The 14,506-nt window shown below is 37.8% G+C and overlaps 1 protein-coding gene across 25 annotated transcripts in view; it reads right to left on the minus strand.

Moving 5' to 3' along the window:
- EMSY (EMSY transcriptional repressor, BRCA2 interacting) overlaps positions 1–14,506 on the minus strand; it is a 49,933-nt gene that overhangs the window by 9,848 nt on the left and 25,579 nt on the right. For 6 of the 25 annotated variants that reach the window (XM_021532435.4, XM_021532444.3, XM_085588231.1 and 3 more), the window contains 9 exons: positions 13,017–13,166; positions 11,170–11,370; positions 8,753–8,889; positions 7,057–7,230; positions 5,954–6,152; positions 4,516–4,680; positions 4,098–4,256; positions 2,344–2,403; positions 1,129–1,280 (listed from right to left, as the gene is read on the minus strand). In XM_021532435.4, the coding sequence (XP_021388110.1) occupies positions 1,129–1,280; positions 2,344–2,403; positions 4,098–4,256; positions 4,516–4,680; positions 5,954–6,152; positions 7,057–7,230; positions 8,753–8,889; positions 11,170–11,370; positions 13,017–13,166 (1,397 nt within the window). The remainder of the gene's footprint in view (positions 1–1,128; positions 1,281–2,343; positions 2,404–4,097; positions 4,257–4,515; positions 4,681–5,953; positions 6,153–7,056; positions 7,231–8,752; positions 8,890–11,169; positions 11,371–13,016; positions 13,167–14,506) is intronic. The other 19 variants (XM_085588496.1, XM_085588982.1, XM_021532439.3 and 16 more) reach the window with 10 other exon arrangements.

The following is a 14,506-nucleotide window of genomic DNA, read 5'->3' on the forward strand; positions in this document are numbered from 1 at the left end:
CTCTCTTGTGTCAGACTGAGGCTCAAAGCTTCCTAAGGTTGCCTGGCAGTTGGATATGAGGCAGCAGGGAGTAGGAGGTGGCTGAGCCAGTAGCTCCTCACTCAATCCAGAGTCTCTCTGCACAATTAATTTTTTATTCTGTCTCTTGAAAGCCTAATCATCTTCTATAGGGTTTCTTCTGCATGGCCCCATTTAACTACAGGATGTCCTATTTTAGCAGAGATCCTCTCCTTCCTTTCTCAAAATTGCATTGCAATTTTTCTTGGGCATTACACAAACATTTGACTTTCTGAGGCAACGAGCAACCTATCCTTTGTAAACCAAAATGTATAAATTAACTGAAAAATGGTGTTGGCAAGATCAAACAGCCTATCACACCTGTAAATATATATTGCCTGACATGAGTTTATAACTCTAACACAGTACTGTTCTGGACTGCAGCTGAAGTTCCCACAAGTTAAAGCACTGCAGAGTTGAGCAGGTCCTGATCAAAGTCCTTCAAGTGGCTTCAGCAAGACTTCACCACAAAGCTACACTTCTTGTTTGAATAGTTTGGAATCCCCACAGTCCTTATCTAAGTATGATCTGCGTTTTCGATTCAGAGAAGTTTTCTATTCACAAACAAAATATCAAATGGAAAAGATACTGTGTGCTCTCTGTACTGGCCAGATTCCATTTCAGCCCTCTTTCCCCTAGGCTACCACCAATATAATCTAATGAAGTCAGGCCACCACAATACTACAACCACCCTCATCATCGAAACACAATCACAGAATGGTTTGGCTTGGAAAACACTTTAATGACCATCTAGTCCAACAGCCCTGACTTCCACTAGACCAGGTTGCTCCAAGTCCTGTCCAGCCTGGCCCTGAACACTTCCAGGGATGTGGCATCCACAGCTTCCCTAAGCAGCTCATGCCCTCCAGAAAAGAAATAATTTATAATATTTAATCTAAACCTCCTCTCCTTTGGCTATTGAAGTGATATCAAAATCATTAATTTGCCTGTACGCTGAACATTTTTGGTGGCAGCACCGTGATACATATACATTCAGAATAAGCCCTGGTCCTATGTAATTTATATGACCTACTGCTGTTTATAGACTGCTGGGAAAATAAAGGATCCAACCTGCTGCATGATATGGGTAATGGCGCCAGTGGAGGATGCAGGAATAGATTTCACCACAACAGAAGTCTGCGTTGCTGTCTGTGACTGAGCCACGTGCTGCAGCAGAGTCCTCTGGGGCTGAGATGACTGGTGGGGCTGGGACCGATGACTGACTGAAAGTAAAGAGGTCAGTGGCACTTCTCCAGAACTAACTGCAGGAACTTCAACTGTTTGCTTTTCAGTTAAGCTTCAACTGAAAGCCTACGTAAGTGAAAAAGATCTAAGCATGTAAAATGTCTTTCTCTCTGTGCTAGTGCCCCAACCTTAATGAGCTATGCTGAGAACCCTCTTAAAGTAGCAACTCTGAGGCCTTGCTTTTGTCTCTGTTTCCTACGTAACCACACTTGGTCCAAACCTCCTCTAGCCACCCTTTCCCAATACACCAATTTTGCAAGCAGAGTTTATACTTTATGTTCAGCTGGGTTCTTTATACAGCACTATAATATTGCTGTAGAACACAAGTAATTATGTGTTTTTTACACTGTTAAAAGTACGTCCACAATTGACTGCAATTAAGAACAGCAAGCCTTGCTCACCAGGCTTCCATCACTGATAAAGTGCACACAATACTCCCCAGAGCATAAACTAAATTTGAAAGATTAGCAAGATTAGATTACTAAAATAACAGATTAGAAAATGTTTGGGTATTATTAAAGCAAGTGAGGCTGATCAGAAATGATAGATCAAAAAATGTAGACCTTGTTAGGGGTCTATGTCACTTTTGAAAACAGATCTAGCTTGAGTTACAGAGCTATAGTGATAGGCTTGTAATTAAACAGTGGATTGACAGAAAAATCATGTGCTGCAAAGAAAAAAAATTCTATATTCCAGTCAGTGATAAAATATGAATCCAAAGCTCTTTATGTCTGTCCATACTAACATGCAAATATTTGTGTAGCCTAATTTCTTAGTTACAAAGTATTTAATCACTGAAGGAGAACAAAGTTTAAACTCAGTTGTAACATAGCTTAAAATTAAGAAGTTTCTCGTGACCTTTCTGAAAGGTCTTTTTTAAAGAAAGGTCAAATTTTGAATTAATATGGTAATTTTACTTTCTCACTCCGAGAAAGTTGGTTTACATCAATACTGGCCTGCATGCTGTGCCAGATTTATCCTGGATATCTCCCAACAATTCCTACACAATTGAAAACTTAATTTAAAAATAAAGTTTCTAACCTATATGGTTGTGTAGATATTCTTCCGAATGTGAACCAATACAGTGTTGTCTTCCTGAGTCTGCAGACAGACAGAAAACGGTGACACTAAGATGTGTGAATTGCTCCCTTCATCTCATGAGGAAGCACACTCTGAATCCCAGCTCCCAAATACCTAATCCTTTGGTCAAGGCACATGCAGGACATTTCACAATAGACTATAGGTCCTTTACTATCTTACTACTGAATTTTTAGCAGAAAATATGGCTATGTGAGTTACTGATAAATTCAGAGAAGCACAAATCAAACCAAAAAGAAACTCAATTACTTGCATTCCTTGGCAATGTTCAGAGAAACTGGGAGAAGGGACAAAAATCTAAGTGCAAAATAACCAGTTTAGTGCTGCAGGAGAACCTGCTGCTGCCAACCCAGCCTGCACTTCTCTGGAAGATTCCCACATTTCAAATCAATCTTTACAGAAATCCTAATATTTCAAATAGTATCTCCATATCTCCAGGAAATTTTTAGCCATTGTACTTTGTATGGTTTCTAAGCTGCAGAAAAGTACTGAAGTCTACAAAGACACTGACTGTAATCTTCCATCTTCCCTGCAAAAGGCCTTCTTGTACATCAACTTTCACAGCAAGCCGTGTCAAAAAATGGAACCTTGAAGAGAAGCTCAATGTACAATATCTGTGTCAGTGAAGATATTTGACTGCTAATTGGAAAGCACTTTAACACCATTTATTTGGAGCTTGTTCTAAAGGAGATCCAAGGGAGCATGATTCAAATATTTGAAATTGAAGCCAAATACAGCAAGTGCCATTTAAAAGAAAAATAACATCCTCCCAAGCTCAAATTTCATACAACTTAAATTCAGGCCATTCAAGGGATGGGAGCAAGGGGAGGAGGTACAGAACAAAATGAAAATATCAGATCAGACATTTAGCACTAAAATTGTGGAGCTACAGATATGTACTAATACAGTTTAATACAATTAAGTTTTATTTCTCTTTTCCAATGTAGACTTTCCATATGTTTTTGCTTTAATTTTTTAAATAATATAGAGATCAACAATATGGGTTTAAGAATTAAAATGGAAAACAGGTAATCTGATCCTTTCATGTATGTATGGGAAGTGGTGCATACCTAGTGTTCTGGGGTAGTAGGGAACATCAGAGAGACATGAGAAAGGACTTATATAAAATTGATGTGCAAAGAGGAGGAGTCAAGAATTTAAAGAGATGAATTTGAGTAACTTATATATTTTAGAAGGGCATATTTATTAGTTCAAGGCTTTCTAGAAAATGAAAAAACTGGGGCTACATTACCATGCTAAATGCACACCTGGCTTTAACTTGGGACTAAATGGATTTTAACAAACTCAATGTCTGACTCCTTTCAATATGTACAAAAACTAGGCTGGCTTTCAGTATGCTCCTCTAGTTTCATTTTCTACTTTCTTCTTACTGGACATTTTCCTTTAAGGATGGTGGGACAGTTTGTCTTCTACATCCAGGGAACGGAAAGTCCACTCAAGTAAGCTATCCTGAAGCAATCACTCTGTTTCAGTTAGAAACATTTTCCCTTATGACCCAGCAAGGCAGATGGAATCTCTGTCCCCTGCATAGGGTCTCAGGAATGAAAGAAAATACTCATTTTCTCTACAAAAAATTGCAGCAAAAACACAAGTAAAACCTATTGTAAGAAAACTCCAAAATTAAGTCCTCAGACTTCAAGTGCTAAACCATCCTCACACTAACCTTTGACACTTACCAGTTGTGATATATTCAGCCACTAGTTCTGACTCTACAACAGCAATTGAAGGACTTTCTGGAGAATGCCTCTTTTCTTGAGTCATCTGGATTGGAACAGCCATTTGGCTCAAGTCAATGGTAGGCTGCCTTGGCTTTGATTCCAACTTTTCCTTCACTGCTTTAGAAGAAAAGCAAAGCATAAAATCAACCTCTAATAAATAAACGTTCATAATAAAATAAATCTACAATATAGATGTATCAGTTTAATTAAATATAGTGAACAAATATAGACGCAAACAAACTGATACAGGATAAAAAAGAAAGAATCAAGTTGATTCAAGGTAAGTGCTTTTCAATTACAAAACTTATTACAAAAGTGTGCTTAAGCAACAAGTAACCTCTGAAGTTATCCTAAACAATCTCATGGGTTTTCAGACCTGTTGTCTGCTGAAGTTCCAGCAAAGCTTTTATTGTGGAAGTGGCTGACTGAGATTCACTGGATACGTCCTGGTAAATTATTGTAGGGTTTGTGTCCACAGGAATTTCATGTTCTGACCAATCTTGACTTCTTGAAGCAATCACATGGACTACAGGCTGAGAATCTGTTTGCAAAAAAAAAACCAAAGGCACATCAGAGAATCATGGCATGGTTTGGGTTGGAAGAAACCTGAAAGCTCATCTCATTCCAACCTCCTGCCAAGGGCAGGGACACCTTTCACTAGACCAAGTTGTTCCATGCCCTGTCTGACCTGGCCTTGGACACTTCCAGGGATGAGGCAACCACAGCTTCTCTGGGCAACCTCTGCTGGTTCAAGTCATCATACAACCATTTTGGGTTGGAGGGCTCTCATCCAACTTCTTGCTTTAAAGCAGGGTGATAATTTAAAATTATACCAAATTACTCATTACTTATTAGTTTTGAACATTGCAAGGATGCATAGTCTCATTCTGCAACACTATTGTTTCTGTTTCAATTGATTCTTGAAGTAAGATGCTGTTGATGTTATGAACAGTTTCCAGCAAAAAACCAAAAGTTCTGTATCTCAGTTTTTTGTAAAAGATTTTGTTTGAAAAATTAAGCAGGTTTCTTTGTATGTTAAATTTGCCTTGGATTGAACTTTTTTCCCAGAAGGTTTTATCAGTTCAGGTGATCAGCATATATTCAGCATTCTGAACTAATAGCACCAAAATTCTGGTAAGTTGGTTGAATCTTCAGAACGTTTTAAAACCTTACTTACATGGCCATATAGACTATATAGAAAAGGTACAATGGCTTCACTGAGACACTTGCTTTAATTTGCTGTACTGATACGTATCACAGTCACTCCTGAACACAGGTTGGATTTTGTTTATGCCCTGTTACTTATTGCTCCTCTTACACACAAAGAGCTGGATCTGTATCATGGCTTGAAGCCAGGCAGAATTCCCATCAGGACTGCATGTCTGATACACATCCTGATGCATGTACACATCTATAAAAGGACCAAGATTTGTGTTGGTCCCATGGCAGCTTTCAGACATGCAGCAGAGAGATGTTTCCATACAATCTGGAAAGACAGTGGCAAAGCATGGACTGCCAAAATAACCTCCAAAACTTGCTACCCTGTCTACCTCTGGCAGACTCTCCAGGAAGAGAGAACAGGTTGCATTGTAACAGCAAGTTGGAGCCCAGCAAGACACCTTTATCACCACTTTTCAGGATTGAAGTGGTAAGTAGCTCAAAAGAAAAAAGAAAATAAAAGTACAGGAACAATGGTGCTTCACTGCAAACAGATGGGGTGAAACCCGTGCTAAAAGGAGATACATAGAGCTCTCTGGAGCAAGCTGGCATGCTTAGAAGACAGACTACTCACACATTATTTGACCAACACAGACCTTGAGAGCTCTGGGAAGACTCTGTAGAAGAAGAACTACTGTCAGTGTAGGTTTGTGGTTCTTCTTTCACTTCTGGGAGAGATGAGTTTCCTGTCTCTGCTACCCTTGAAGCCTGCTGTAACGTTTCAGTCACCAGCTGTCTGGTTTGTTCACTCACAACTGTTGCTTGAAATGTCACTGGCTTTGGTTTTATGAGGACCTAATTAGAAAGGTAAATTTTTTTTATAGCAAAAGCACTCACAAAAATAGGTCTGAGCAATCAGAGTACAGGGTACCACTCAGATCTATGTACACCACCTACATAACATTAATGTTTTACTTGGAAAGTCTACCTCTAAATTCAGCAACTTTGATTATTAAACCATGAAATCCAAGTAAATGGCAATGCACAAGAATGTACTTCTCATTCAGCAATTTGAAGTGTTTAATACAATAAACCACTAAACAGTTATTTTTCAGGACTAGATAAAACTAGTGTGATAAGAGAAAGCTATGCAAGTGAGCTGGAACATGCACTGCACTGGTAAGGACAAGCACTTCCACAATAAATAGAGTCTTGAACAACCAATACACACAAAATGTTACATCTCATAAAAGCTTAGTTCTTTCAAATACTAAGTGCAGCCAGAGAAAAAGCTGAAACTGAAAGCATCCAGAAATAAGCCAGAGTCTCTGTATAAAGTCCCACCAACTACACAAGGTTGCACGGACAGCCAGAACAGGTATTAAGCAGAAAATAAACTTCAATAAAACCCCAGATTTGATGAATGACCTATGTCCAGACTCTGCATCTTTATTTCTAATGGTCTAACCATTAACAGTAAGATGTAAACAAGTATCTGGAGCCATGGCCAGACAGTTTCAGCTCCAGAAAAGGCTTAGTAAATCCTTTTGGCTTGCTCTAGGCCTTCAGAAAAAAGCTAACAAATGCAGATACTGTGCTTGAGAAATCAGGATTGAGGCCACCTCATTACACCACTAAGTCTCATTCCCCACAGATATATATTAAACCTGGAACAAATGAGAAAACACACTGAAAAATTATTTACTTCCCATTAAAATGTAGGGGTACATTCCAAGACAGAAAAGGGTCCTCACTGTACCTGTGTTTTCCCTTGTTGACCATAAACAATTTTAGTTGGGATGATTTTGGTGGCTGGCTGGACCGTGGACCCTATTCCTTTTGGCTGTGTAACAATCATTTTTGTGATGGGTCTTGTGGCAGTGATGATAGCAGGTTTTGCTCCTGCTGGCACTGCCTGAATAGTTTTCTCCCCCTGTAGAGAAGTCAAAGTTTACAGATTAACTTAATGGAATTGTTCAGTGAGACCCATTTTTTAAAAAAATACAGTTATATGTGAGTGTGTGTACCATGAAATAAATCTGCTGCTACATCTACATTTATTTGATAGAAAATATATTGGATAACCAAGAAGAAAAGAACCTATGGTTTTGAATAGAAAAAGCTACCAGAATCCACTTTTCCATTACCTTATCTTTCAAGCAGCTTTGAAGGGGTGAATAAAAAGAAGTAACTAAAAGACACGAAGTTTTTAAAATTGAAAATTTCTTCAAATCCTTCACAAATGTTTTTTCAAGACCACCAATTTCTGTTAACACTAACTTTGGCAAGACATCTACAAAACTTGAACTGAGATTCCAAAAAAATTATTTAAATTGAGATTCTAAAAAAATTATTTAAATATAGATTTTTGCATTGTCTTCAGGACCAAGACATTAATTATGTATGGAATTTTTTCAATTAAAAGTTAATTTCATCAAAAAATGCAGATTCACAGCGGTTTCACACTAATCATCTAACTACAGAATAGTGTTTACATATGACTAGACTCCTGATAGCTTAAGCAGTGCAAAGACATTGAGTATGCTTTTTTTTGAGCTCTGCACAGTAACAAACCAAGTGAGTAACACATTAGTAGCCAGTTCCTACCAATATCCATTAAATAGCTAGAAATCCCCCAAACCATACTTGTTGCAAAAATACCATCCCATTTTGGCAGCTACTATTGTGTAACATCATAGTATTTCCACTTGTCTGCAAATACACCTTTAATTCTAAAACTACGGAAGTTCAAAACTTAAAAAAAAAAAAATCATAAAAGATTTTAAAAAACCTTTTAGTAGTTCTGCTACTCAAGCAGCCTTTTAAATTTCAGACAAATAAGGAATTAAATCTTATAGCTTTATCTAGGAACATTGATCTTGATCATTTTTATTTACTAGTACTTACAGATAAGCTCAGTTGATGCCAGAAACTCGATTTTATTCTTAGGTATACCTCAAGTTATCAAAAAAATAATTCACCACTATGCAGTACCCAGGGCACAGGATGCCACAATGTTACATACCACATTAATTGAAAGTGGTTCCTCTACTGTGAAGACACAGTTTGTTTCTGCCCTTTATACCCAAATGAAAAATGGCCTGAGATGCAATTATTAACACAGGACCCCGGTTCTCACTGGAGCAAACAGGCTAAATTCTAGTAATTTTCATCTACTTAATTGCTTCAGGAATACAAGATCATAATCCATGGGAAAAAAGTTCTAAAGTTTATATTTTCCTTTATATTTGAAAACATCTCCAGTTTGCTTTAAGCATATTCTGCAAATCACAGTTATTTTTCAAAGATCCCTGACATCAAGGCATGCTGGATCTGTTAAGGAGCTCATGCACAGTTTGCTTTTAATTGAGCCTTTAGCAGAATAGAGGACAAGCAGCAGCCACCATACAGCTTGTCACTAGGCTCTCAATTTGAGACTTGAAACAATTACTTACCCCAGCATTCAACAGTGTTGTTACAACATTTTTGCCTGGAAGCCCTTGAATTGTAGTTCCTTTTCCAGTAGTTTTTTGCACAACAATCACATTGGGTTTTGATGTCATTGGAATTGTAGTGATTTTGGTTGTAGTTCCTAAATTTTTGTGGGGAAAAAAAAATTATGTGCGGTTTACCACATTCTGTATATTTTCTTTCATCATAGAAGTTGGTGAGCTATAGTGGAATCACTATTTAAATTTTACAGCACATCAAGAAACCAGCAGCATCTGGAATGGGAATTCATGTCACCCAACTCAACATTGGAAAGATTACATGCCAACTCAACAAATTTTTCACCAACAGTATAAACAGGTGTGCCAAGGGGAACATAATGTGTTCTACATGAGGACAGGCAACCCCTTCTCACAAGATACAGAGCAGATTAATACAGCTTTCTCAGGCAAACATGAAGAACTTTTCAAAGGCTGGAGTTAGGGTGGGATAAGGAATCAATAACACTCAACTCAAGGACCTATTTACATAGACAAATACTCTTCTACAAATGATCTCTGCAGAATAATCTACGTGCCAAGGATGTATCTCCAGCCAAGAGAAACACTACCTCTTTCTGTTGTAGTGTAAGTGATGAGTAGATGATTGAAAAAAAGGGAAAAGAAAATATGCTATGTTTCACAACTAGTCCATAAAAGCTAAGCTTAGAAGTGTGTTGGTTTTGTGTTTTTTGTGGATTGGGGTTTCTTTTTTCTTTTGTGACTTTTTGGGGAGCTTTTTTTCTGTTAGTTGTTTTGGGGTTTTTGTTTTGTTTTAGTTTTTTGTGTGGTTTTGTTTGTTTGCTTTTTGAAGAGCTGTCCTGGCTCCTGTTCGTATGTTAGTATTTAATTAGTTCCATTCCCTTTATCAGGTTTTTAGTTACCTGCGCTGACAAGTAATTCTGGTCAGCCTTCCACAGTCCATCAAAGTACATACACTGGAGACAGTCATCAGTGCTATCAGACTGCCATTGCAGTAGCTACTCAGACAGCTTTTTATCAACAATTTCTCCTTTCTCTAGAGGAAAGCACCATTCAGACACAAAGGAGCAGCAAACCCAAGGATTCCCTTTACTACCTTCTACCCATTAGTCATGACTGTAGATTCTTCACAACCTATTTCAGATTAACAATTCTACCAATTCTGGGAAAGGGAAGAAATGCTGAGACAAGATTATGATTTATTTAATCCTACTGACTTCAGAGGCATCTAAAGACTGCTCTTTTAGCAAAAACAATTAGGCAAACAGAAAGAAAAAAGCAGGCATGATTTCCAAACTTGTGTTCTTTCAGGACAACCATTATTATCCTCATCAGGATCACACTCAGGATTCTCCTGAGCTGCTGCTCAGGAGAATAGAAGCAAAAGTAAGGCCCAGAGCCAAATTCTGAGAGAAATAATTCCTACATTCTAATCCAAAATAAAACTTCTGTTAGACATTTTTCTTCCATCAGTAACTTTTTTCCACGCATGAAATGAACTATTATATTTTTTGGAATGAGGAAATAAACTCAAAACTAGCATTAAAAGGCTTGCAGAAACAAATATGAACCTGGACATGCTACCCTGAGGATCATATCCAATCCCTCTCTGTAAGGATGCTTATGTTTTTGTTTGTTTGTTTTTTGTCCTGAGCAGCAGCTCAGGAGAATACTTCCACTTGTGTATAATTCATTACAAGATTTCAAAATTGTCTTAATAATTCACCACACCCACAACAGACTAAAAAAAGTTACTTGTTGCCAAAGATGCTGTATCATCACTAAATATAATTCTGTGGAAATCAAAACCTGTAAAACCGTTCTATCAGTTTACAGCCTAAGAGTGTGTTTAGATAATCAGCAGAGAGACCAAGGGCTAATTGGCAGAATAACAAAGATAACCAGCACGGTCTGCATAAAACTGGGAGGGAAAGCCTAAATAGAACATGGCCTAAAGGAAAGACTGACTGTCACTGGTAAAATATCAAAATAAGGTGGAGACTGCATAGCTGAATTTAACATACACAGTCCATTTTTATTCTGGTTCTTTGGATATGCAGTGAAACAGAGAAGGGCAGCACTGAGAGTATAAAATGTTTTGAATTTGGGTCAGTAGTGTTTTCTGATCTTTCTGTCCTCTGCACAACATACTAGTCCCGGCCCCACATTTCTCTTTCCTCCCAGTTTTCCTTCATATTTGCTGTTTTCTTCTTAAACACAAGAACTACCATGATCCTTAAGAACTCTCCACTTTCAAACTTCTAATTACCTTCTTCGTGCTCAGCTATTTTTCTTCTGAATTCTTCAGTAAAGGTCCTAATAACTATTCGAGCATGTAACCCACAGAAAAGCCCTGACCAATTAAAACAAGACCAAAGGTACTTTTGAAATAAAAGTCTTACCAGTAACAACAGTATTCATATGCCTACCAGAAACAATATTACTGCTGATGATTTTTCCTCCTAGAGTAGCCAGTGATTTTGGTACTACGGTTATGATGCTACCACTTGTAGTTTTCACATAAGTAGCAGCCCCTGGAGTTCCAGCCATCCGAGCTCCCAGAGAGGGGCTCACTGTTGGCCGTGTATAAGTTGCTTGAGTTCCTGTTTTAAAGAAAGAGAAAAAAAAGTTCACTGGTACAACACAATCCTCTACTAATATTTGTGGAAAAATATGTTCGTTTAGGATAAAAGTGTCAGATTTATTCAAAGATATCCCAGCCTGCAATCTGTTACCACCCTTCAAAATTATTCTAGTAATTTTTAAATCCACCGGCAATATTCAAGTATATACTAAATTTAAATGGAATATAATAGTCTTCTGAGTATTTTAATAAATGTTCCATGACTGCCTTATTTTAATTCATGTCCTTGTATGTAAGACTGTAATTTTCAATACATGTGCAGATTCTGCCTGTAGGTTTGCCACTTGCTCCCTTAGATGCTCAGGAGTCAGGCATCTGATGACATGACCAGAACTCATCCCTTCCTCTTAGGAATGACACTTCTCCTATATTATAGATAGCTTATAAAGAGAACTAACAATGAAAGAAACCTCTCAACATAGTATAAACGCTGGTTTTTAGAACTAGTCCTTTTCTGCATGCAAAGAGAACTGAGACCGCAAAAGAAACTTGTTCAAAAATAGCAACAGCTACACAAACACTGAAATTTCATTCTGCTTATAATGCTGCAGATAGTTCCCTTAATTGCTAAAGATCAAAGAGGAAAATAATTTGTTTCATCAAGAAAGGTGTGTTCACATCCAAGAGAGCACAGTACAGATTTTACCAACTAAATGAACTGCAAAACATTTGGTTTTTTGTAATGTACTCAAAAATATATCTGTGGACTACTTTAAAAGTTATAAACAGAGTACTAACCATTAGTTTATGCTAAGGACATGAGGAGATGGCCTCAAGTTGCACCAGGAGAGGTTCAGGTAGGATGTTATGAAAAAATTGCTCATGGGAAGGGTGGTCAGACATTGGAACAAGCTGCCCAGGAAAGTGGTGGAATCAACACCCCTGGAAGCATTCAAAAGCCATGTGGATGTGGCACTTGGGACAAGGTTTTTAGGGATGAACATGCTGGTGCTGTGTTAATGGTCAGACCTGATGATCTCAGAGGGCTTTTCCAACCATAACGATTTCATGGTCCTAATATTCCCAACCCATGCTAAAAAAATAAGGAAATTAAGAGTTTTCTGAAAACCAGGATAAAGCTACGTTTTAAGTTTTCCCCATGCAAGTTTACAGTCAGAATAGTCTGCATTATTATCTATAAGAAACACAAATACAACCAGATGCTCAGAAAAACACTGGGACCTTAAATTTTAATTCACTGGTCTTTTTATAAATTCCCTGCAGGACTATGAGCAAGTCACGTGTCTTTTTAAGTCCAGCTAAGCAAAACAGGAATGGTGCTGATCTGTCTGCTTGAGTATAAATCATGTAATATAAGGTACTACAGAAGTGCAAAGTATCTGTATAGGTTGCATAAAAACTTCCTTTAAAATAAACCTGGTGGGTAGGGAATAATGGTATTTTTGTGTATCAATTCGAACAGTGGAATAAAAGAGCACTCTGCAAAAAACCTGATCTAGAATAAATAACTAGAGGACTGTGAATGTGCCATTGTGCCCACTGTTCAGAAGAGGTAAGTGTCTTTTTTTGAACCCTAGGAAAGCATGCTTGATCACCTGTATGTCTGGATTTACCCTCCCTTCCCTTCTCAGAGCCATAACTTACCAGTGGGAGTAGTGACCAGTTTAGTTGTCATGATAGTCCCATTACTGCTAACCACCATAATGGGTGAATTGCTACTGCTGGGCAAGGTCGCTGTAACTGGTTTGGGAAGGATTTTACTGGGCTGCACCTGTTGAGTGATTATTTTAACACCTAGGAAAGGAGAAAGGTCACTGTTAAAATACAGGCACGATAAGTTACTTTCTGAAATGCTTTCTCAGACCAAGACCTAGTGGGTAAGTAGCCCCACAAGGCTTCAATTCTGAGCCCATATATTCTTGATCATGAAAAAAAATTATTTAATTTTTGAGTTTTTTTTTTTTTTTTTGCTTAGTTTTGGTTGGGTTTTGTTTGTGTTGCAATACCAAGAAAGTCATCATCTTTGCCTTTCATGTGCCTGTTTCAGTTCCTAGTACTTCCACTGTCCATTCCATCACTGATTTGTTGACGTTATTTTTTATTTTTCCTGGTCCATGATACAAAAAACCAGAACTTTCCCAGGAGCCAACAGGTTACAACCAAGACTAAATAGGTTCATATACAATGAACCATCTAGAAGCAAAGTAATTCTTCATAAATTCAGTCTATAAATCCTAATGTATCATAAACCTAGACAAACTTTACCATCCTGAATAAATTAAAAACAATTTCTGCACAAGGAGTATTAGTAACTAGGGAAGCAACTGTGATTCTGGCTAGGGAAGGTTATTTCAAGTAAACTGCTCTCTTTACCTTGATGAACTGGTTATTTTAAAGACACAAAGAAATTTGGCTTAAGCTGTGAGTAGAATCAGCAAGAATGAAGGATGAGGGCACCTTAGTGCCTCCAGGATTCTGCTCCTTCTCTCTTCATTTTATGTTGGGAATGGTACCTCTGTGAGATTCACTTCTCAGTTGCAAACCAGCAAATTCACAAAATCTGTTCAAAAGTACATCCAGGAGATGTGCATCTTATGATTTGTTCCATGATGAGGTAAATGCATTGCATTGTGGTGGCCAAATGCCATGGAACACACAGCCTGGATGAATCCCAGAATCAGGTAAATGCATGGATTGTGGTGGCCAAATGCCATGGAACATCCAGCCTGGATGAATCCCATCTAGATGAAGTACTTATGTTTGTACACAAGTATTCCTAGGTGAAGAGTCTTGTCCACTTGAGACGTGGAACATCCTCCAGAGATGTTTTCTTCTGTCTACACTGACTATAAAGCAGTACAGAGCAAGTAAGCTCCAAACTGAAAGAGAAATTGAAGTCACTACATCATCCAAACACAAAACTGGATAAAAAGTAAAGTCTCAATGAAAACTGGTATCTTCTAGAAAGAATTGGTCTCACATGGTATTTCCAAAGAAACTTTTAACTAAAAAGCACAATGAGCCTAAATTCATTGTAGAAGACAAGGAAATGAAGCTCACATTGATATTGTTCAGTGGCTGGAAGCCTTTTTTATGTCTTAATTAGTAGCTACTATTTTTCTTAAGCAATGGTC

This window comes from Lonchura striata, chromosome 1, assembly GCF_050655825.1.
Source record: "Lonchura striata isolate lonStrDom1 chromosome 1, ASM5065582v1, whole genome shotgun sequence".
Taxonomy (NCBI): Eukaryota; Metazoa; Chordata; class Aves; order Passeriformes; family Estrildidae; genus Lonchura; species Lonchura striata.